The 25,561-nt window shown below is 43.7% G+C and overlaps 1 protein-coding gene across 1 annotated transcript in view; it reads left to right on the top strand.

The window, feature by feature from the left end:
- The window catches only part of slc15a2 (solute carrier family 15 member 2), a 106,770-nt gene that overhangs the window by 10,219 nt on the left and 70,990 nt on the right, over nt 1-25,561 (top strand). Inside the window, exons 4-9 of the mRNA XM_043694517.1 lie at nt 812-953; nt 6,907-6,999; nt 11,105-11,204; nt 13,606-13,696; nt 17,831-17,908; nt 19,377-19,459. Of these exons, the coding sequence (XP_043550452.1) occupies nt 812-953; nt 6,907-6,999; nt 11,105-11,204; nt 13,606-13,696; nt 17,831-17,908; nt 19,377-19,459 (587 nt within the window). The remainder of the gene's footprint in view (nt 1-811; nt 954-6,906; nt 7,000-11,104; nt 11,205-13,605; nt 13,697-17,830; nt 17,909-19,376; nt 19,460-25,561) is intronic.

Here is a 25,561-nt window from a genome sequence, read left to right as displayed (position 1 = left end):
TTCAGCACCGCCTTCCTAACCTGCAATCTTCTTCCCGACCTCTCCGCCCCCACCCCAGTCTGACCTATCACCCTCACCTTGACCTCTTTCCACCTATCACTTTTCCAACGCCCCTCCCCCAAGTCCCTCCTCCCTACCTTTTATCTTAGCCTGCTGGGCACACTTGCCTCATTCCTGAAGAAGGGCTTATGCCCGAAACGTCGATTCTCCTGTTCCATGGATGCTGCCTGACCTGCTGCGCTTTTCCAGCAACACACTTTCAGCTCTGATCTCCAGCATCTGCAGTCCTCATTTTCTCCTCTTTGGAAATTAAGCCTTGGTGAGTTGCTGCAAGTCATATTGTAAATGATACACACTGCTGCTACTAAGCGTCTGTGGTGGTGGGCATGAATGGTAAATGATGGTGGTTGGGATGCCAGTCAACCAGACTGCTTTGACCCACATGGTTTCAGGCTTCCTGAACATCCCCAATACTGTAGCCAGGATTGTATTTTCTAGAATTTTCGGAGGAGGCGATGGTCTATCACTTGGCTGTTAATGAGACACAGGTAATGATCTGGGGACCCGGATTCGAATCCAACGGATGGTGGAATTTGAATTCAATAAATACCTGGAATTAAGAAACTAATAACTATTATAAATCCATTGTCAACTGTCGGAAAAACCCATCTGGTTCAGTAATGTCCTTTAGGGAAGGAAGTCAGCGATGGCCTCATACTGTTAAAGAATGAAAAAAAGATGTAGGTTTGATCGACAAAATTTCCTTTCTCATTGCTCGGATTTTTACATTCTCATGTCTATTGTGTTGCAGCGATCCTCACCTTCTACTTTGCAAACTTCCTTTATTGGGATGACGATCTATCCACTGCCATCTACCATGCCTTTTCCGGATTCGCCTATTTCACACCGGTCCTCGGAGCTCTCATTGCTGATTCCTGGCTGGGAAAGTTTAAGTGAGATGGCATTTTGTTCAATTCTTTCCTTTTTCTGTTTTGTGATGACGTGAACCCCTGCCTCCTCTAACTGCTAAAACCCCTCGCCATGCTTTCCTCTGTCTGTCACTAACGCAGTGCACACTGTCTGCTCCTGATTCCACTGCACCCAGCATAGCTTCAGAGGAGCGTTGGTGAAATTGTTCTCAACCTCCTGCGGATGCCTGTTCGATCATGAGCAAGTGTCCAAGAGTAGCCCAGCAATTAGTGTTGCACTGATCGTTTTCAGTCCTTGTGCTCAAAGTTTGATTGCTCTTGAACCCTCGTCAAAGAGACAAAGCTGAAACTGAGAAGCCCCATTTCCCAAGGCTAGTCTCAGAAACGTCCCCATCGTAAAGCAATTATTGAGACTTCATGTGGTGCAAAGTCCTTCACGTGATAAGGGTAGTCCCCGCACTTAAGACTTATCCCTTTAAAATGTTACTCAATGATAATGAGTGTTTTGGGGTGGCCCAGTGGCCTAACAGCGCCAGGGTCCCAGGTTCGATTCCACCCTCGGGTGACTGTGTGGAGTTTGCACATTCTCCTCGTGTCTGTGTGGGTTTCCTTCCGGTGCTCCGGTTTCCTCCCATAGCCCAAAGATGGGCAGGTCAGGTGAATTGGCCATACTAAATTGTCCTTAGTGTTCAGGGATGTACAGGATAGGTGGGTTAACCATGGGAATACTGGGATAGGGTAGGGGTTAGGTTTGACTGGGATGCTGAAGAGATAATGTGGACTTGACAGGCTGAATGGCCTGCTTCCACACTGCAGGGCTTCTATAATTCTCTGAATGAGTAAAGGGAGGAAACCCATTACAATTATCCATTGCACATGCCGTGGCTGAGACAGGAGGCTCACATTCAAGTCCCGCTGTTGGAGAGCTGTATAGTAACATTTCTGAACAGGTTGAGTAGAAAATATCTTCCAGTCTCAGACAGTATCAGGTTCCACCATAAGAACAAATAATGTGGCAAGAAGGTTTGCTGGTGGTGTTAGGCAGGATTCAAACTAGTTTGGCAGAGGGATAGGATCCTGAGGATATTTTCAAATGGGGCAGCACGGTGCCTCAGTGGTTAGCACTGCTGCCTCACAGTGGCACGGGCCTGGTTTCGAGTCCAGTTTCAGGCCATTGTCTGTGTGGAGTTTACACGTTCTCCCCGTGTCTGCGTGGGTTTCCTCTGGGTGCTCCGGTTTCATCCCACGATGTGCAGGTTAGGTGAATTGGCCATGCTAAATTGCCCATAGTAAATTAGATGCATTAGTCAAGGGTAAATGTAGAGTAAATGGGGTAGGAGAATGGATCTGGGTGGGTTACTCTTCAGAAGGTTGGTGGGGACTTGTTGGACCAAACGGCCTGTAGGGATTCTATGATTCTGTGAAAATCAGGAATGAGATAGAAGACAAAGGAACCTAGTAAACTAGTCTGGAAAACAGAGGGAACTAATGTTAGAAAATAATGAAGCATTTGTGATCAAAGGTATACGGGAAATAAAGCTAATGAATCGAGGGCATATGGAGGGCAATGAAGAGCAGCTCAGTGTTTCTATTTACAGATTCTTAGATGAGAGAGAACAGAGAATAAAAAAGAAGCTTGCTGACATTTTAGAGCACTGAAGTAGGATGTCATGTTGAAGGATCATCAAATAAGGCTGTATAGATCGACATAAGAAACAAGGTAAGGGGCAGTCACTAGTTAAGAGCAAATATGTAGACAACTATCTGACCAGTGCAAAAACAACAGGGCACTAATTGTAAGGGTTTATACCTTGGGTAGTTGCCGTATAAAAAGAGTGGAGAGAACAGCGTTTTTTGAAGTACATTCAGGAGATCATAAATTTAAAAAAAACTGAAAGAACTTTGGATGCTGAAACAAAATCAGAAACAAAAACAGAAATTGCTGGGAAAGCTCAGCAGGTCTGGCAGCATCTGTGCAGTGAAATCAAGTAAAGTGATCATAAGTCTGACTCTTTCCACAGTTACTGCCAGACCTGCTGAGTGTTTCTATTTTTGATTCAGGAGAATGTTCAGACCAGTATACACACACAAACATATAAATCAGGAACTAGCAGCCCATCAAGTCCAGCAAGCGAACTCTGGAATAGACTGTCGGAAATAAAGCTGAACAAGTGGAAGGGGTGGAAATGAACAAAACATTTTGGTGTTACTGATTATAATTCAGTTAGTTATAATGAAATTATGGAATAGATAAAAGTTAGAGCAGGATTTTAAAGTTCTAAATTGAGGTTAGGTCAATTTTAGTCGGCTGAGGAATGATTCAGTGTGATTGGAGTATGGGAAGTACTTCTGGGGGATATTCAAATTGTTCAGGGTAAACATGTCCCCGCAGAAGGAAGAGGATGAGTAAGTTAGCTTTAGAGCTTGCTGCATTTCAAGGAGCACACAGGATTAAGGTAAAGCAGAAAAGGAAAGCTAATATCAGATAGCAGGACACTTCGTGCTGCAGAAAGTTGTATACACAGCATAGGAGTTAAATTCAAAATGAACTTATGGAGGAGAGAACACAAAAGAATAATTGTAAATCAAGGTAAATGCAAAGATATTTGACAATATTTAAGAATAAGAGGATAATTAAGCACAGAGTATGACACACAAAACAGCACAGAGTAAACTACATGTGAAGATAGGAGATGTGAATATTCTACTCAATGAACACTTTGCATGTGTTCTCATAAAAGATGAAAAATGCAGACATTCTAGTTAAGGAGGATTACTGTGAAGTATTGGATGTTATAAATGTAAGAAGAGAGACAAAATGTTAAGAAGATTAGTATTTGTGAAAGTGGATAACTCACCAAGGCCCGTTGATATGTACCCTTGACTGTTTAAAAAAAAGGACTTAAATGCTAGCCTACTGGTGGCCATTAAACCATTATCGATTGTTATATAAACCCCTCTGGATCACTAACATCCTTCAGGGAAGGCAATCTGCTGTCCTTCCCCAATTTACTGAGATCAGTAAGGACAGGCAACACCACCACTTCCACAATAATCCTCAACACAGGTGCCCCACCAGGCTGCGTACTCAACCCCTTACTATGCTCCTTATATACACACAACTGTGTGGCTCTAAATCCACTGACAAATTTATTGATGACACCAAAGTTATGGGTCAGATCTCAAACAACGATGAGACAGAGTATAGAAAAGCGATAGACAGCTTAGTGGCATGGTGTAAAGGCACCAATCTCTCCCTCAATGTCAGCAAAACAAAAGACCATAAGACCATAAGATATAGGAGTGGAAGTAAGGCCATTCGGCCCATCGAGTCCACTCCGAATTCTAAGGCTGTGTCCGCGGGTCCTAGTCTCCTCGCCTAACTGAAGCAATTTCCTCGCGTCTTCCCTTTCCAAGCCATGTATTATCTTGTAAGTTTCTATTAGATCTCCCCTTAATCTTTTAAACTCCAATGAATACAATCCCAGGATCCTCAGCCGTTCATTGTATGTTAGACCTACCATTCCAGGGATCATCCGTGTGAATCTCCGCTGGACACGCTCCAGTGCCAGTATGTCCTTCCTGAGGTGTGGGGACCAAAACTGGACACAGTACTCCAAATGGGGCCTAAAAGAGCTGGTCGTTGACTTCAGGAAGTGGAGTAGACACACCCCTGACTGTGTCAATGGTGCTGAGGTACAGGTGGTCAATAGCTTCAAGTTCCTAGGAGTAAATATCACCAACAATCTGTCCTGGTCCATCCACTTCAATGCTACAGTCAAGAAAGCACACCAACGGCTCTACTTCCTCAGGAGGCTAACAAATTCAGCATGTCCACAATGACTCTTGCCAATTTTTATAAATGCGCCATAGAAAGCATCCTATCTGGATGCATCACGGCAAGTATGGATGTATGGCAATTGCTCTGCACAAGACCACAAGAAATTACAGAAAGTTTTGAGCGCAGCCCAGTTCATCATACAGTCCATTGATCGAGTCTGCCTCGGGAGATCAGCCAACATAATCAAAGACCACTCCCACCCCATTATACTCTTTTCCACCCTCTTCCATCAGGCAGAAAGTACAAAGTTTGAAAACACATTACGACAGATTCAAAAAACAGCTTCTTCCCTGTTGTTATCAGAATTATGCTCAGACCTCTCAAAGGTTAGGGTTGATTTTTCTCTGTACTTTCTCTGTGCCTGTAACACTATGTTCTCCTGTATAGTTGCAGTATGGAAAGAATGGATGTAAGCGCATGTTTTGAAGTACATTCAGGAGATCATAAATTTTAAAAAAAAGAACTTTGGATGTTGTAAGTCAGAAAGAATAACAGAAGTTACTGGAATAGCTCAGCAGGTCTGGCAGCATCTGTGGAGAGAAGTCAGAGTTAATAGAATATAGAACATAGAAAAGTACAGCACAGAACAGGCCCTTTGGCCCACGATGTTGTGCCGAGATTTAATCCTAATGTAAAATATAGTAACAACTTACGCACCCCTCAACTCACTGCTATCCATGTGCATGTCCAGCAGTCGCTTAAATGACCCCAATGACTCTGCTTCCACCACCACAACTGGCAACGCATTCCATGCATTCACAACTCTCTGTGTAAAAACCTTACTTCTGACATCTCCTTTATACCTTCCTCCTAATATCTTCAAACTATGACTTCTCGTACAGTCAACCCTGCCCTGGGGAAAAGTCTCTGGCTATCGACTCTATAATGTTTCAGATCATGTGACCCTAACACTGATTTCTCTCCACAGCTGCTGCTAGAACTGTTGAGCTTTCCTGTTTTTGATTCAGAGAACATTTCAGACCAGTATACGCACACAAACATTAATCAGGAACTGATTCTGTGGCTGTAACACTATGTTCTGCATTTGGTTCTATTACCCTATGTACTTAAGTAAAGTTTGAATTGTCAAACAATACTTTTTGCTGTATCTCGGTACATGTGACAATCGAAGTTCATGAGAACTTGAGCTCAGATTGTGGATGAGATTATTGCCTTGCTCGCTGAGCTGGTTATCACAGATGTTTTGCCACCATTCTAGGTCATATCATTAGTGCGCCTCTGGTGAAGCGTTGGTGTTCTGGTGTTCATGTGACAATAATAAAACAAATCAAATCAAACAAAATCCACCTACAGGTGATTCCAGATCTACAGCAATGAGGTTGGGTCTTAACCGCCCTCAGAAGTCACCTAGCAAGCTGCTAAATCCAAGGGTCTTTCAGCACAGGCAATAAAATGCCCACATCCCATGCAATAATAAAGAAAAATCACTACTATTTCAGCTTTTCATAGAATCGCTACAGTGTGGAAGCAGGCCATTCAACTCATCCAATCCACACCAACCCTCTGGAGATTATCCCATTCAGACCAATCCCATCCCTGTAACTCTGCATTATCCATTGCTAACCACCTAGCCTGCATATCCCTGGACACTATGTACAATGTAGCATGGCCAATCCACCTAACTTGCACATGTACAGAATGTGGGAGTAGACTGGAGCACCTGAAGGAAACCCATGGAGTACATGTAGACTGTACAGACACTCACCCAAGGATGAAATCGAACCCAGGTCCCTAACACTGTGAGGCAGCAGTGCTAACCACTGAGCCACCATGCCGACCCCTTTTCCCTTAGTTACGAAACTTTGAGACATCTGGAAATGTGGTGAAGGTAGGTTGAATAGGGCTTTGGATGGTTATTGGGATATAAATACTTTGTAAGGATATGGGGAAAAGGGAGGAGATTGGCACTGGGTAATAGAACTGGTTCAGGCAGGATGGGCCAAATGGCCTCATTCTGCCCTATAACAATTCCGTGACATTGATCCAGACATTTGGTCATCCATATAAATTAAAATTGGTTCCCAAGCATCTTAAACATTGAAATGTGAGAACTTTAATGTTTATATTTATTTTAATGTAATAATTATAGGTGGTTGTTCTTCTGCTTTCATACAGAACCATCATCATCCTCTCCATTGTCTACGTTATTGGTCATGTTGTGAAGTCCGTTGGTGCAGTACCAACTGTGGGTGACCACACTGCACATGTGTGAGTATAAGTAATGATATTTTTGATGCTCTGATTCACCGGTACAGTATTGAGGTTGTGTTGCTCTATCAGAAGTGCTGTCTTTTGGATGAAGCTTTGAATCTCTCACGTAGGATGCATGAGACTGACTACATCATTTTGGGATGATCAGTGGCTGGGAATGGTGCTATATCAATACAGGCTCTTTCTATGGTTCTTTAGCGCTTAGTTTAGGAGATGTGCTGTTTGACCCAAGCATCCGACACCACCCACGAGAAATCCAAGGAGGTCAACTCTGTGTAAGAGATGTGTCTTTGACAATTCCCAGCTCAGCAAATCCAACCCGGAAAAGAGTGTTCCAGAGGTTGGAATTTTTGTTATCTAGGATTTTGTCTCTACAACTTGGAATGGGTGCAGAGGCTGCTGGGTGTGGGAACCGGCTGAGCAATGTATCAACATTTTAGAAAAGAACGTTAAAGCAGCCCTCACCTCCTCATACCTCCTCAGCCATTCAAACATTCCCAAGCCTCATCCATGCCATCCAATGCCTTCACAGGGCTCCTCATAATCCCAAAGACAACCCTTGTCCTCTATCAATCCTCAAGTCCCTTTATAGCCCCGATGGCAGCCCAGTGCCAACTGATAGTCCAAACCATGCATCCATCATCCTTTCCCCTTGCACCTAACATGCCAACTATAACCAGCATCTGAAACAAAAAACAGAAGTCACTGGAAAAGCTCAGCAGGTCTGGCAGCATCTGTGAAGAGAAATCAGAGTTAACGCTTTGGGTCCGGTGACTCTTCCTCACAGCCAGACCTGAAGCATTAACTTTGATTTCTCTTCACAGATGCTGCCACACCTGCTGAGCTTTTCCAGGAACTTTTATTTTTGTTGCACTTTTACCGCATCGGCAGTTCTTTCAGTTTTAATTATCAGCATCTACTGAGGGCAAACATCAACACCTATGCTGAGATTAAATCATGTAGTGTTCTAACTTAATGTTGATTTGTAGGTGCTGGTCTTGGACTGGGGTGGACAAAGTTAAAAATCATCGAGGAGAAAGTGAGGGCTGCAGATGCTGGAGATCAGAGCTGAAAATGTGTTGCTGGAAAAGGCCTCATCCCCGAAACGTCGATTCTCCTGTTCCTTGGATGCTGCCTGACCTGCTGCGCTTTTCCAGCAACACATTTTCAGCAAAGTTAAAAATCACACAACACCAGGTTATAGCCCAACAGGTTTATTTGGAAGCACTAGCTTTCGAAGCGCTGCTCCTTCATCGGGTGGTTATGGAGTATAAGATAGTAAGACACAGAATTTATAGCAAAAAATTACAGTGTCATAACAGTTACATCACACCATAAACATTGCTATAAATTCTGTGTCTTATGATCTTATACTCCACAACCACCTGATGAAGGAGCAGCGCTCCGAAAGCTAGTGCTTCCAAATAGACCTTTTTGAATATAATGTGGTGGTGCGTGATTTTTAACTTAATTTTATTTACTTTAAACTCTAGTTAAAACAGACTCTATTTAATAATAATGCACTAATTCATAAAACTTCATTTGCTGCACTTGCATTCTTCAACTACAAAACCCTTTATAAGTGCAAACATTTCATGCAAGAGCATATTCCCTCAAAACCAAACATTGGAAATTATAATCCCACTTGAGTGAGTCCAGAATCATTTGTGACTTTCAAGCAACCTGTGAAATGGGAGGTGGGCCACGTGATAATGGAAAGTTGTAAAATCAACCATGCTGAACTAACCCTGCAACAGTGACCCCTCAACTTATATAAACAGGCAAGAGTTAAATAGTAAACAATAATTTACTTTTTAAAATGCTCCAGACAGATATTTTTCAAATATTTGAAGAACAGTAGCTTTAAATGCACTGAGAGCTGCTTGAGACAGTTGATGGGTTTCTGTAATGTTTACATATGTTGTTGGGCACTTTTAACAATCCCAAAGGGCACATAAACCCTCCCAAAGGTGTCCGAGAACCAAATTAAAAAGGGCACCACTTCTTCAGAAGGGTACCCGATCTCAAATTTGCTCTTCAGTAGGTGGTAACATTTTTTTTCAAGTATAATCAGAGCATTTTATTTGAAAATCGTGGGTCTGAGGCTCCACATTAGAAACGCACAAAACTGCTACCTTAAAACTGGACATTATGGAAATTGCTGCTGTAATAATTGATGAGGTGGAATTAAATTTCAGCAAAACATAGTCATTGGATAAAGACAAAATTATTAGAGATGCACAGAGAATGGCGTGTTCACTACGATGCCAAACCCTTGAAAGAATAAAAAAAGTGAACTGCGATTTAGGAACTGTGGTGTGTGTACTTTGTGGTTGTTGAGGTTAGGGGAAATGTTTTAGATAAGATTAGATTAGATTAGATTCCCTACAGTGTGGAAACAGGCCCTTCAGCCCAACCAGTCCACACTGTCCCTCCAAAGAGTAACCCACCCAGACCCATTTCCCTCTGTGTTAAAGATAAATGAATACACACGTTAGCAACTCTGCATGCATGTACTTTTTAATATTATTTTTACAACATTTTGTAAAATATTTGTCCTCGCAAAAGTGTAATAAAAAAAGGTGTCTGTAGAGTTTGTCCATCTCTTGCAATGCTGTAATGACTGAAGGTTATCATATATGGCGGTTGTACAGCCTTGAATAGAAAGTTCTGGAAGCTGCTCTGCAAGTCTAGCACTCTGGGAGATTTGACAACTCTGCTTTTTGATTTTGAACAACAGTGTAAAAAAAAGCAATATTGGGAGATACAACTAACAGGTAGATGATCCACTAACCAATAAATGACCAACTGGCTAACAAGAATTGTTCCTTATTCTGAAGGGCCTGTTTCACACTGTAGGGAATCTAATCTAATCTAATCTTATCTAAAACATTTCCCCTAACCTCAACAACCGCAAAGTACACACACCACAGTTTCTAAATCGCAGTTCACTTTTTTTATTCTTTCAAGGGTTTGGCATCGTAGTGAATTCTCTGTGCATCTCTAATAATTTTGTCTTTATCCAATGACTATGTTTTGCTGAAATTTAATTCCACCTCATCAATTATTACAGCAGCAATTTCCATAATGTCCAGTTTTAAGGTAGCGGTTTTATGCGTTTCTAATGTGGAGCCTCAGACCCAGGATTTTCAAATAAAATGCTCTGATTATACTTCAATGACAAAACAACAGTGGAAACAAACATATTGAGAAGACAACAAATAAAACCCAGCAGTGATTCCCAACCAGGAGAAAATGAGGACTGCAGATGCTGGAGATCAGAGTCAAAGAGTGTGGTGCTGGAAAAGTACAGCTGGTCAGGCAGCATCCGAGGAGCAAGAGAATCGATGTTTCAAGCATTCCTCATGAAGAGCTTCTGCTCCAAACGTTGACTGTCCTGCTCCTCGGATGCTGCCTGACCGCTGTGCTTTTCCAGTGCCACACATTTTGCCAGTGATTCCCAACTAGTCAGTTTCAAAATGCGGGATTTGGATGGGTGCATGGTTAATTCAGTATGGACAGCCATGATGGGTAGAATGACCTCTTTCTGTGCTGTCATTTATCTGTTTCTATAATCTGATTATCCCTTCACACAGATGCTGTAGGTTAAAGAAAAGATGAAGTTAAATAGAGCACGCTTTCATTTGGAAACATTAACTGATAATAATGGCCATGGTACCAATTGGCTCAGACGTGCCAAAACACTTTACAGCCAATGACATCCTCTTGTAACACTGCTGTAGTGTAGGCAATGTAGCAGCCAAAATATGCACACAACAAGCTTCCAAAAACAACAAAGGCGTAATGATAGAGTTCAGTTTTAGTGATATTTGTTGAGGGATAATGATTGTTGGGATCCAGGCGAGAACAGCTCATCTGATGGGTGGCACCTTCACCAGGAGAGTACTCCCTCAGTAATAAGCCACATTGTTTGGATTTTGCATCAAGTCTCTGTTCTGAGACTCGGCCGCAGAACCTAATGACTGTCAAAGCAACAAAAGAACTGTCAACACACCCATCGCTGTGGCTTATATTTATTCTTCTCAGTGAATGGAGTTATACCAGTCTCTTCAAAACTTAACGAAGGTTCTCTTGTTTGCAGAGTATTATCAATGCTTGGCCTCTTCTTAATAGCCCTGGGTACTGGTGGCATCAAACCTTGTGTTGCAGCTTTTGGTGGTGATCAATTTGAAGAGGAGCAAGTGAGTGCACTTTAAGAATGTCAGATGTTGGAAACAGCATTGTTCTTATTTATTCTGCCTCTAGAGATTTAGAATACTCAATCCTAGGTTTTGTGAATAGATAGCAGGAAAATGAAGAATGCAGGTAGACCACTCAGCCCCTTGAGCCTCTTTCCTCAGTGGATAAGATCATGGCTGATTGGATGGTGCTGTCTACTCCACTTTGCTTTCTGCTTCTCATGGCCCTTGACTCCCTCGTTGATCGAAGAGCCATGAACGTCAAAGCAAAAAGTTAAGCGAAATATTTATCGATAATCCTTAGACCTCAGCGTGCGTGTTGTGCCTCAAAGTGAACACAACACGGGAAGAAATACCTCAAGGACTTTGAGAAAGTATAGAGAAGGTTTGTAGAACAGGGAGAAACCAGGAATTGAGGAACTTCAGTTGTGTGGAAACATTCTGCATGTAACCCATATTAAAGTAGCTATGTCCTGCATCACAGCCTGAGCACAGAGAACAGGCTTCAAAGATTCATTTTGACATTGTCCTCATTCGTAGACTGGACAGCTTTGCAGTCATTGACTGTACACACTTTCCACTCATTGGCTGGTATGCCCAACACACGCTGGCTGTATATGTTGCATAGACTAGGTATATGTATTTGGAGAAAGTGAGGACTGCAGATGCTGGAGATCAGTCGAAGAGGGTGGTGCTGGAAAAGCACAACAGGTCAGGCAGCATCCGAGGAGCTGGACAATCAACATTTTGATAATAAGCTCTTCATCAAGAATGAGGGGTCCGCCTAAGGGGCCTGAGAGGTAACTGGAAGGGGGTGGGGCTGGAGGGAAGGTAGTTTGGAATGCAATAGGTAGATAAAGTTGGGGGTGAAGGTGATAGGTCGAAGAAGAGGGTGGAGCGGATAGGTGGGAAGGAAGATGGACAGGTACGACAGGTCAAGAGGGCAATGACAAGTGTTGAAACTTTATTGCTGGAACAGCACAGCAGGTCAGGCAGCATCCAGAGAACAGGAGATTCGACGTTTCGGGCACAGGCCCTTCTTCAGCAACGTCGAATCTCCTGTTCCCTGGATGCTGCCTGACCTGCTGTGCTGTTCCAGCAATAAAGTTTCAACTTTGATCTCCAGCATCTGCAGACCTCACTTTCTCCTCAATGACAAGTGGTCTCCTTCCTATCAGAAAGATGTTGTGAAACTTGAAAGGGTTCAGAAAAGATTTACAAGGATGTTGCCAGGGTTGGAGGATTTGAGCTATAGGCAGAGGCTGAACAGGCTGGGGCTGTTTTCCCTGGACCGTCGGAGGCTGAGGGGTGACTTTATAGAGGTTTACAAAATTATGAGGGGCATGGATAGGGTAAATAGGCAAAGTCTTTTCCATGGGGTCGGGGGGTCCAGAACTAAAGGGCATAGGTTTAGGGTGAGAGGGGAAAGATATAAAAGAGACTTAAGGGGCAACGTTTTCACGCAGAGGGTGGTATGCGTATGGAATGAGCTGCCAGAGGAAGTGGTGGAGGCTGGTAAAATTGCAACATTTAAGAGGCATTTGGATGGGTATATGAATAGGAAGGGATATGGGCCGGGTGCTGGCAGGTGGGACTAGACTGGATTGGGATATCTGGTTGGCATGGACAGGTTGGACAGAAGGATCTGTTTCCATGCTGTACATCTCTATGACTCTAAGTAAGGTGGGGGGAGGGGAAATGAGGAAACTGTTGAAATCTACATTGATCCCATGTGGCTGGAGGGTCTCAAGGTGGAAGATGAGGCGTTCTTCCTCCAAGCATCTGGTGGTAAGGATTAGGTGGTGGAGGAGGCCCAGGACCTTGGTGGAGTGGGAGGGGAAGTTAAAATGTTCAGCCACAGGGTGGTCTATAAGTTGCATTGTATCTGGGAGGTGTTGGCATCATGGTAATATCACAGCACTAGTGAGTGAGAACCCTGGACTGAAGCTGTCGGGGACCTAGCTTTAAATCCCATTGTGATGGATTCACATTAAAAATCGAAATGTGAATCGATTTTTAAAACTCTGCAATTAAAAATCCAATGACAACTGTGCGTCAATTGTTGTAAAAGCCCATCTGGTTCACGAATGCCCTTTAGGGAAGAAGTCTGCCATCCTTACCTGGTCTGACCTACATGTGATTGATTCTGAACTGCCTTCTGGGCTATTAGGGATGAGCAATAAACCCTGACCTCGCCAACAAGGCCCACATCCCATGAATGCATGAAATTTGTTTTGATTTATTATTGTCACAGTGAAAAGTATTGTTTTGTGTGCTAACCAGACAAATCATACGTTACTTAAGTACATCAGAACAATAGCATAGAATAAAATGGACTGACTGACTAAGTGTGGATTTTATTGCATTAATTGATTACTTCCCAATTTCTCATACGATATTCCAGGATTCTGAGCGGAGTAGGTTTTTCTCCTTCTTCTATCTGTCCATTAATGCAGGAAGTTTACTCTCAACCATCATCACTCCCATGTTGAGAGGTTAGTGCTGACTTGCAATTCTAGCTGTACTGATATAAGTTATGTGCAATATTTTATATAGAATTTGATCTCTGATACATTTTCTCTTGGGTGTCTGGTGGTTGTGCAATGTGATGTGTTGCTGTTTTTGGGAGTAATACAAATCTACACAAACCAAGATTCGATCCTTCGTCACGACCTATCTTAAATCGGGTTTCACTTCCTATTTTGCTGTCAGGTTGATTGATACTGGAGAAGACAATCAAAGAACTGCAGATGCTGGAAATCAGCACAAAACAAAAGCAGAAACTGCTGGGAAAGCTCAGCAAGTCTGGACAGCACCTGTGGAGAAAAAGCAGAGTCAACATTTCGGGTCCGATGACCCTTCTGCAGAACGTTCGGAAGAAAGGTCACTTCTGAAGATGAGTCACTGAACTCATAACATTGACTCTGCTTTCCCTCCAAAGATATTGGCCAGACCTGCTGAGTTTTCTGAGCAGTTTCTATTTTTGACTGACACTGAGGTATTGTTATGGGCATTTACAGCAGAGTCCAGAAAATCAGCCAGGTCGGGATTTCTGTCGCCCAGCTGAGCTTGTGTTTCACTGTTTTGTTGCAGCACGGTGGCTCAGTGGTTAGCACTGCTGCTTCATAGCACCAGGATCCCAGGTTCAATTCCAGCCTTGGGCAACTGTCTGTGTGGAGTTTGCACGTTCTCCCTGTGTCTGTGTGGGTTTTCTCCGGGTGCTCCGGTTTCTTCCCACAATCCAAAGATGTGCAGGTCAGGTGAATTGGCCATGTTAAATTGCCCATGATGTTAGGTTCATTAGTCAGACGGGGGTGGGTTGCTCTTCGGAGGGTTGGTGTGGACTTGTTGGGCCAAAGGGCCTGTTTCCACACTGTAGGGAATCTAATCGAATCTAATCTCTTCAGGGTGAGAGAGGCTGGAGCCCCTTTGCTACTTATTTGGAGGAAATGGTGACATAGCGATACTGTCACTGAGCCTGTAATCCGGAAGCTCAGGTGAATGTGCTGGAGACACAGGTTCATAATCTCACAGTTGCAACTGCGGGAATTTGAATTCAATTAATAAACTAAAAAACCAAGCATGTAAAGCTTGCCTCACTAATAGTGACCCACCATAAAGTGTTGTAAAATCCCTTCTGATTCATTAACATCCTTCCAGGAAGGAAATCTGCCATCCTCTTCCTGGTCTGGCCAACATGGTGACTCCAGGTTCACAACAATGCAGTCACCTCTTCATTGATATGGGGTAATAAAATACTTAGTTTATATGTTATAGGAAGGGAAGTAGGAAATGCGGGGAGTAGTGAGTGAGGTATGGAGAGGGAGATTGTGTGTTTTTTTAATCAAGGATGGGGGCACCTGTACACACACACACACACACACACACACACAGACACACATACACACACAGACACACACCCACACACACATACAGACACACACACACACAGACACACACACAGACACACACACACCCACGCAGACACACACATGCCCACACACACACTCACGCAGACACATTTACACACAGACATATACACAGTCACATACACACACAGGCACATACACAGACACATATACACACCGCTTTTGCCAGGAACATCCTTTTTATCCCGATGGCTGCATCTCATCTTATGATAAGTTGCTCGGACCATTAACGGCACACAAATGCCAGGCAACGATCATCTCCAATAAGAGAAAATCAAACCAGTGCCTCTTGTCTTTCAATGGTGTGACCATCACCAATTCCCCCACCATCAGCATCCTGGGTAACCACTGATCAGAAACTGAATTGGATTAGCCATATAACAACTCTGTCACAGAGCAGTGTACAGGCTAGGAATATTGCCGTGAGTAACTCACCTCTTGACACCTCTTTTATCTTAGTCTGCTGGACAAACTTTCCTCATTCCTGAAGAAGGGCTAATGCCCGAAACGTCGATTCTCCTGTTCCCTAGATGCTGCCTGACCTGCTGCGCTTCTCCAGCAACATGTTATAGGAAGGGAAGTAGGAAATGCGGGGAGTAGTGAGTGAGGAAATTTCCATCTCTGATCTCCAGCATCTGCAGACCTCATTTTCTCTTCTTGACTCCTCAAATCCTGTCCACCTCTACCAGACATAAGTGTACAATTACAACATTTAAAATATGTTTGGGCAGGTAAATAGATAGCAAATGTTTGGAGGGATATGGGCCAAATGCCAACAAATGGGACTAGTTCAATTTAGGAAGTCTGGTTGGCATGGGGCTGAAGGGCTAGTTTCCACACTGTATGACCCCATGACTCGATGATTCTACAGTGAAATAGAATGCTCCTCAATTGCCTGGATGGATGCAACTCCAACAACACTGAAGAAACATAACACTTTCCAGAACAAAGCAGCCCACTTGATAAGCACCACATCACAAACATGCACTCCCTCTACCACTGACACATAGTGGCAGCAGCGTGTACCATCTACAAAATGCATTGCAGAAATTCATCAAGGTCCTTGCGACAGCACTTTCTAAGCCCATGATCACCTCCATCTAGAAGGACAAGGGCAGCAAAAACAGGAACACCATCACCTGCAAGCTCCCCTCCCCTACAAGTTGTCCCTTAGGTGCCTTTTATATCTTTCCCCTCTCACCTTAAACCTATGCCCCCTAGTTCTGGATTCCCTGGCCCAGGGAAAAGACCTTGTCTATTTACCCTATCCATTCCTCTTAAGATTTCATAAACCTCTATAAGGTCACCCCTCAGCCTCCGACACTCCAAGGAAAACTGCCCTAGCCTATTCAACCTCTCCCTGTAGCTCAGATCCTCCAACCCTGGCAGCATCCTTGTAAATCTTTTCTGAACCCTTTCAAGTTTCACAAAATCTTTCCTATGGCAGGGAGATGAGAATTGAATGCAGTATTCCAAAAGTGGCCTAATTATTGACCTGTACAGTTGTAACATGACATACCAACTCCTATACTCAGTGTACTGACTAATAAAGGCAGCGATAACAAATGGTACCCTGCCTACCTACAACTCCACTTTCAAGCTACTATGGACCTGCACTCCAAAATCTCTTTGTTCAGCAACACTCTCCAGGACATTAATTGCCTTATGCAATACCAAATTCTGTATTAAAATGTGTATTTTCTTTAGCAGTATAAATTTTCTATACTGTATGTTGCTGAATTAATATTTGTCAAAAATGCACCTTTGGAAGCATTGGAATATTATGTCAGCAAACAGTGCAGTCATTTATACCACGATTGAAGTCGGAAGTCAGATGAAAGATTACTTACAAATTCTCTCATAGTCGAGACTAGTGCTGGAAAAACTGACTGACTCTGAGCTCCAGCGTCTGCAGTCCACACTTTCTCCAAATTCTCTCATAGGTTTAGTTGAGGATTAATGTTAGCCGACACACTCAGTGAACTCTGTACCATTCTTCAGGTAGTGCCCATTGGTCTTTAACATCCACTCCATCATGGTAACAGGCCGAATGGAGCCATGTTTAACATTGCATCCAGTGAACTGCACCATCGGCAGTGCAGCACTCCTTCAAGGCTACACTGAAATATCAGCCTAGATTGGATTGAGTGCAACAAAATTAAACCATTCAGGTTAACATGAAAATGATAGGAAGAATATGGTTTGTCAGTTCGTGAAACCTAGGCAAAAGTGAGGACTGCAGATGCTGGAAATCAGAATCTAGGTTAGAGTGGTGCTGGAAAAGCACAGCAGGTCTGGCAGCATCTGAGGAGCAGAAAAATTGATGTTTCGGGCAAAAGCCCATCACTGAACCTTGGATGTCATGAGGGTCATGTCTAGAGACCATTCAGTCCCACTGTAGGGTCATAGTCTCCTGGGAAACTTCCTTGAGGAATCACAGGACCAATTGGAATAAACTAATGGAAAATTCTAATATGAACTTTCAGGGAACCAACTGAGACCAAACATTGTGTTGACTATGGGTATGTTAACTGTTAATTCAATTAGCTTTCAAATGATGTGAAGTTGATGCAGATCCTTGTGTTCTCTGTTTGAAGATCTTATTCATTGCTTGCTGCTCACATAATAAGACTTTTCAGATTCTGTAAAGGTCATGCAGCATATCCATCCTCATTGACATTGCCTTGTTGTGTTTTCCAGCTGAAGTTCAGTGCTTTGGTGGAGACTGCTACGCTCTTGCCTTTGGTGTTCCTGCTGCACTAATGGTGATTGCATTAGGTGAGATGTAACACTGCTCTCAGCACGTCAGCCATTGTTGTGTCACGTGTTTGCTACTTCTGGGATAATCTGGCAATCCCCTTTCTTTAGACAACGTCAGGAACTTTTAGTGGATATTGAAGCACAAAGTGGACGTGGAGTCAAAACTCCGTGTGCTGCACCACGAACCTTCTTTCTCACCAACTTCAGCAATGGACTGAAGTGACAATCCAATAGTTCAATGGCCTCAATTATTTGCATTTCATGCAGTTTAGGATAACTGCATTTCATGCAGTTCATGCTGTGGACTTAGGACCACTTTCATTTAATCTTAGGAGTGGGCATCGCTGGTAAGGTCGCATTTATGGCCAATCCTTTGAGAAGGAGAGGGAACACCTTTATGGACCAGAGCAGTCCTTTTGTTGAACTATCACTCCAAGGAATTGTTCCAACCTTACGGGCGGCACGGTGGCACAGTGGTTAGCACTGCTGCCGGCGGCACGGTGGCACAGTGGTTAGCACTGCTGCCTCACAGCGCCAGAGACCCGGGTTCAATTCAACTGTCTGTGTGGAGTTTGCACATTCTCCCCGTGTCTGCGTGTTTGCTCTGGTTTCCTCCCACAGTCTAAAAACTGTGCAGGTTAGGGTGAATTGGCCATGCTAAATTGCCCATAATGTTAGGTGTAGGGGTAAATGTAGGGGAATGGGTCTGGGTGGGTTGCTCCCCGGAGGGACGGTGTGGACTTGTTGGGCCGAAGGGGCTGTTTCCACACTGTAACTAATCTAATCTAAAAAAAGTAATCTAATCTAATCTCAGATGTGGCAAATTTTGGCCCAACAATGATGAAGCAATATTGATATGTGGCTAAGTTAGGGTGTTGTACAACATGGACTGGGCATTGAGCAGAGGTAAGGGCTGCACAGTGGTTCAGTGGTTAGCACTGCTGCCACACACTGCTTGGGACCCGGGTTCAATTCCAGCCTGGGGTGACTGTCTGTGTGGAGTTTGCAAATTCTCCCCGTTTCTTTGTGGGTTTCGACCGGGTGCTCCAGTTTCCTTCCACAGTCCAAAGGCATGTTAGGGTAGGTGCATTGGCCATGCTAAATTTCCCCATAGGAGTAGGAATGTGCAGGTTAAGGGGATTATCCATGGGAAATATGGGGTTATGGGGATAAGGTACAGGGTCTGGGTGAGATGTTATCCGGACAGTTGGTGCAGGTTCGATGGGCTGAATGGCCTCTTTCCACACTGGAAGCACTCTTTGATTCCAGATGGTGCTCCCATGAGGTACTGTCTGGTCTCGTCATTCTGGTTGATAGCCAACATGAGTTGGGAAGGTTGGCATTGAGTCCAGCCTTCTAGATGTTCAAAAAATATTCCCGTTTATAAACGGGAGAGTGGAAAGAGGAAATACCCTGATGCAGAGCAAGAAGAGAAATTGCAGCAGAAATGCGAACGGTAATTTGATGATCTTTTCCTTTTGTTTAGTCGTGTTCATATCCGGAAGTGGGCTATACAAGAAACTTCCCCCACAAGGAAACATACTGGTGGAAGTGTGTAGCTGTATTGGGGTGAGTGCCTCAGGAGTAATTTAGTGATAATCCTGTCCTTATAATTAACATACATTCCTAAATACAGCTTCATTGTTAGGAAGCTTATTTTATGTACAGCAGTTCTGGATTTTGGGGTACTAACTCCTCAAATCATGGAGTAGCTCAACAGTTGAAGGCTATTTCAATAATCAGTCAAGGAATCAAGGGTAGGAGCAAAATACTGCAGATGCAGCTAGCTCTGGTAAAGGATCATCCAGACACAGAGCATTAACTTGCTGTCTCTCCATGGATGCTGTCTGACCTGCTGTGATCTCTAGCATTTGTTATTTTGGGTAGGGAATCAAGGGTGATGGAGGTAAGGTAGGATGTCAGATAAACCATGATTTTAATGAATGATGGAGTGGACTACATCTGCATCCAGGTCTTATCGTCATTTGAGCCACTGTCTCTCTCAAAACGTAATCCCATTATTGCCACACTTCAACACTTTCCCCTTTCTACTGGGTCACCAAAGATGTCCCCTCTTCTCCTGTCGCCTGTTTCCGATAGAAGGTTTTCTTTGGAGAGCTGGACATCAGAGGGCAACTCTCATTGTTGCTGCCAACATGCTGAGAACTGAAAGTGTGTTGGCCCAAGGTAAAACATATGACCAGCATGGTGAGCAGTGCTGAGTTATGGACTGGTGCCAATATACTGGGCAACGTAGATGACCATCTCAACGAGACCTGAAATAAACAGCTATCAACTTGTCTGAATACTGGTAGGAGCCAAGTTCTACCTCAATTTGATGCCCAGAGAGGGGAATTGATAATCCACTGTTGTTGGCGCTATCTGGAAGAACTGACATGGTTGATGGAGAGACAAATATTCTGAGGAACTGTACCCAACTGCAAAACCAACCTGGACTGTGCTCCATGCTCATAGAAAGGAACTTGGATTTGCATAGCATCTTTTCATGACCTTAGGGTTTCCCAAAGTGCCTTACAGCCAATGAGAGACTTATAAGGTGTAGAAAACCTGGTCGCCAAATTGAGCACCAAGCTTCCACAAAGAGCAATTCGAAATTAGCCCTGCTTAATTTGTGAGTGTTGTCTTTGGGATAAGTGATTCATGATTTATGATTACTTGGAAAACCATAGTTTGATTTGAGATAGTCAGCATGGCTTTGTGAGGGGCATGTCATGTCTCACAAACCTTATTGAATTCTTTGAGGGTGTGACAAAACGCATTGATGAAGGTAGAGCAGTGGATGCGGTGTACATGGATTTTAGCAAGGCGTCTGATAAGTTTCCCCATGGTAGGCTCATTCAGAAAGTAAGGAGGCATGGGATACAGGGAAATTTGACTATCTGGACACAGAATTGGCTGGCTCAGAGAAGACAGAGGGTGATAGTAGGTGGAAATTATTCAGCCTCGAGCTCTGTGATCAATGGTGTTCCACAGGGATGTGTTCTGGGACCTCTATTCTTTGTGATTTTTTATAAATGACTTAGATGAGAAAGTGGAAGGGTGGGTTAGTAGGTTTGTCGATGACACAAAGGTTGGTGGAATTGTGGGTATTGTGGAGGGCTGTTGTAGGTTACAATGGGACATTGACTGGATACAGAGCTGGGCTGATAAGTGGCAGTTGGAGTTCAACCTGGAAAAGTGTGAAGTGATTCATTTTAGAAGGTTGAATTTGAATGCAAATTACAGGCTTAAAGACAGGATTCTTGGCAGTGTGGAGGAACAGAGGGATCTTGGAGTCCACGTCCATAGATCCCTCAAAGTTGCTACCTAAATTGATAGCATTGTTAAGAAGGTGAATGGTGTGTTGGTTTTCATGGTCAGAGGGATAGATTTTAAGAGCTGTGAGGTTATGCTGCAGCTCTATAGAGCCCTGGTTAGACCACTGAATATTGTGTTCAGTTCTGGTTGCCTCATTATAAGAACGATGTGGAAGCTTTAGAGAGGTTACAGAGGAGATTTACCAGGATGCTGCCTGGACTGGAGGGCATGTCTTATAAAGAAAGGTTGAGGGAGCTAGGACTTTTCTCATTGGAGCGAAGAAGGGTGAGAGATGACTTGATAGAGGTGTACAAGATGATGAAAGGCATAGATAGAGTGGATAGCCAGAGACTTTTTCCCAGAGCAGAAATGGCTATCACAAGGGGGCATAATTTTAAGGTGATTGGAACAAGGTTTAGCGGAGATGTCAGAGGCAGGTTCTTTACTCAAGGAGTAGTGGGTGCGTGGAATGCACTGCCAGCAGTGGTAGTAGAGTCAGATACATTAGGGATATTTTAACGATTCTTGGATAGGCACATGGATGATAGCAAAATGAAGGGTATGCAGGTTAGTTTGATCTTAGAGTAGGATAAAATGTTTGCGCAACATCAAGGGCCTGTACTGTGCTGTACTGTTTTATGTTCTAAGTATGGACGCCAGGGTGAAACCCCACTCCTCCTCTTCAAAGCATTGCTGTGGGGAATCAAGGGTGATAGAGATATTCACATCCTACGTGGTAGACTGATCAAGAAGGTAAAAGCACATAGGGTCCAGGGTAACTTGGCATATTGGTTCCAAAACTGGCTTCTTGGGAGGAGACAGAGGGTGGTGGTAGATGGCTGTTTGTGTAAGTGGAGGCCAGTGTCCAGTGGCATACCATAGAAATAGTGCTGGGTTCCTATTGTTTGTGATATGTGTAAGTAATGTAGATGAAAATGTGCGGGGTTATATGTAAGATTGTGGATGATGTGAAGATTGGCCAAGTGAGAAAGAAGGTCTTGGGTGACAGGAGGATATAGATGGATTGGTCAGATGGGCAGATCTGGGGCTTTGGAATTTAACCTTGGAAAATATGAGGTGATGCACATTGGAAGGTGCAACAACTCAAGGAGTACTCAATGAATGGCAGGACACTAGGAAGCTCAGAAGAACAGAGGGATATTCAGGCTTTATCCACAAATTCCTGAAGGCAGACAAGACAGGTCAACAGAGTAGTTAAGAAGGCATACAGGACAACTCGCCTTTATTATTTGTGGCATTGATTATAAGAGCAGGGAAGTTATGTTGGAGCTGTGCAAGACTTTGCTTAGGACTCAGCTGGTGTGCATATAGGAAGGATGTGATTACACTGGAGGGGGTGCGAAGGAGATTCACCAGGATGGTGCCTGGGATGGAACATCTCAGCTGTGAAGAGAGGCTGGATAAGCTCAGGTTGCTTTCTTTGGAACAGAAAAAGTTGAGAGGGGACCTTATAGAAGAACATTGTATTGAGGGGCATGGACACAGTAAATAGAAAACATCTGTTCCCCTTAGTCAAAGGGTCAACAACAAGGAGGAATAAGTTTAAGGTGAAAGGCAGGAAATTTAGAGGGGGATTTGAGGATGTTTGTTTTCATCCAGAGGATGATGGGAATCTGAAATGTACTGCCAGGGAGAGTAGTAGAGACAGGAAAGCTCATAACCTTTAAAAAGTAATTGGATGAGCATTTGAAATGTCTTAAAAAGTGTTGGAAAGTATCATAGAGTCATAGCATCACCCAATACAGAAACAGACCCCTTGGTCCATGCCAACCATAATCCCAAACAAAACTGATCCCACCTGCCTGCGTTTGGCCCACATCCCTCCAAACATTTCTTATTCGTGTACTTATGTAAATGTCTTTTAAATGTTGTAACTGTATTCATATCCATCACTTCCTCTGACAGTTCATTCCACTCGTGAACCACTCTCTGAGTTTAAAAAAGTTGCCCCTTATGTCTTTCTAAAATCGTTCTCCTCTCACCTTAAAAATATGCCCCCTATCTTTGAAATCCCCCTCTCTAGGGAAAAGACACCTGCCATTCACTTTATTTATGTCCCTCTTGATTTTATAAACCTCTATAAGATCAACCCTCAATCTCTTATGCTCCAGGGAAAAAAGTCCCAGCCTAACCAGCCTCTCCTTGTAACTCAAACCCAAATTCTTTTTGCTGGTGCAGAGCTGATGGATTGAAGGGCCTGTTCTGTACTGTATAATTTAATGATCTGCCTGCGAGGGAGGTATGTCTTGAGTTTAACAGCTCATGAGAAAGACAGCCCATTTGTCAGCACTGTAAACTGAGGACTGTCAGTGTAGATTTTTACACTCAGTTTCTAGTAAGAACTTTGAGCCTATAATATTGTGATTCAGAAGCTGGAGTGCTATCAACTCTATCAACTGAATCAAATCTGCCTGGACTATTACTCAAGAATGTAACTTCACAACATCAGTCAGGAAAGAGTTGAAGTGATCATTTTTGAATGAATACAAGAGGCATTTGCACATTTGTATGGGTGACAGGGTGGCTGAGTGGTTAGCACTGCTGCCTAACAGTGCCAGGAGACCCGGGTTCAATCCCAGCCTCAGGCGACTGTCTGTGTGGAGTTGCACATTTGCTTTCCATCTGTGCGGGTTTCCTCCCACAGTCTAAAGACGTGTGGGTTAGATGAATTGGCCATGCTATGGTGCCCAGGGATGTGTTGTTTGGGTGCATTAGTTAGGGGAATGGGTCTGGATGGGTTACTCTTCAGAGGGTTGGTGTGGATTTGTTGAGCTGAAGGTCCTGTTTCCGTACTGTAGGGATCCTATAGTTTCTTGTAGGAGAGGGAACCTTGAAGGACAAAATACGACTGTGAAAATTTAGGGAAGGAAATGGATGAACCTTTTGAATGTTCGCTCATCCCTAAGAATTCTCGTGTTCAAGTATTACATTGAGGCACTGCAGTGTGACACAGTGTTGTCTAAAAAGTCATATTTGTATTCCGATTTCTCACGTCTTCATAGTTTCACTTCCTCCTATCAGTTTCAGGTCCAAATCCTGGACCAAAGCCTCCTGGAAAATTTTAAACTATGTTTCTAAATTTCGGGAGCGGTTTACTGAACAACCTTCCCCCTCTCCCTTTCTACTGTTCCTCAAAGTGACTCCTTCTGGTTAAATGAGCTGCCAATACTTACTGCTGTCAGCGATCAACCCCACTGTTGTGGAGAAGGCTATTCAGTTTGTCTGCTCTGTGCTGGCTCTTTGAAGACATATGAATGGGTGCAGCCCCAACAACACTGAAGCTTGACACCATCCAGGACAAGGCAAAAGTAGGTACTGTAGATGCTGGAGATCAGAGTCAAGATTAGAGTGGTGCTGGAAAAGCACAGCAGGTCAGGCAGCATCCGAGGAGCAGGAGAATCGACGTTGCAGGCAAAAGCCCTTCATCAGGACTTTTCCAGCTCCACTCTAATCTTGACACCATCAGGACAAAGCAGCCCGCTTGATTTGCACTACATCCACAAGCATCCACTCACTCCACTACCAAAGCTCAGTAGCAGCAGTGTCTACTGTCTACAAAATGCACAGCAAAGATTCACCAAACATCCTCAGACAGCATCTTCCAAATGCATGAACACATCTATCTAGAGGGACAAGGGCAACAGATACATGGGAACACCACCACCTTCAAGTTTCCCTCCAAGCCACTCATCATCCTGACTTGGAAATATGTTCCTTCACTATCACTGGGTAAAACTCCTGTAATTCTGTCCCGAGTTGCATTGTGGGTCAACCCACAGCAAGTGGACTGCAACGGTTCAAGAAGAAGAAGGCAGTTAGAATATCTTGTTGGTATGGACGGGTTGGTTCGAAGGGTCTGTTTCCGTGCTGTACATCTCTATGAATCTATGGTCAACCACATAATGGGAAGTAGAGTAGAGCTTCAAACATCACTCCATAATTCCAGGCTACAAGATACATCTAAAAGTCTACATTCCCATAGCAACCTGAGGTCCCTATGAGGGGATATTGTTTGGCTCATTTGGTAGGATGCGCAGTGTGAGTTCCATTGGTACTGACCACATGGGGTCGGTCCCCATTACAACTCAGAACCTACTCCATGGTGGATGGTGTGATCTATGGTTGAGACATCCCTCTGGGCACAGATTGAAGGATAGAGCTGTAGTGTGCTCTGCTCCTAACGAGAACAGCCTTAGCTCAAGTCTGGGATTAAAATTGGATGGCTCTTCGAAAGAGTCAGCTCAACATGGAGGGCCAAAGGCTCACACTGAGTTCTGAAAAAAATCTGCAAATCTATGATTATTTACTTGGAAATTGGAGAAGCAAGACTCT

Source organism: Chiloscyllium plagiosum, chromosome 7 (assembly GCF_004010195.1).
Source record: "Chiloscyllium plagiosum isolate BGI_BamShark_2017 chromosome 7, ASM401019v2, whole genome shotgun sequence".
Classification (NCBI taxonomy): domain Eukaryota; kingdom Metazoa; phylum Chordata; class Chondrichthyes; order Orectolobiformes; family Hemiscylliidae; genus Chiloscyllium; species Chiloscyllium plagiosum.
Note: the sequence above shows the minus strand (reverse complement) of the source record. Positions and strands in the feature narration are given on the sequence as shown.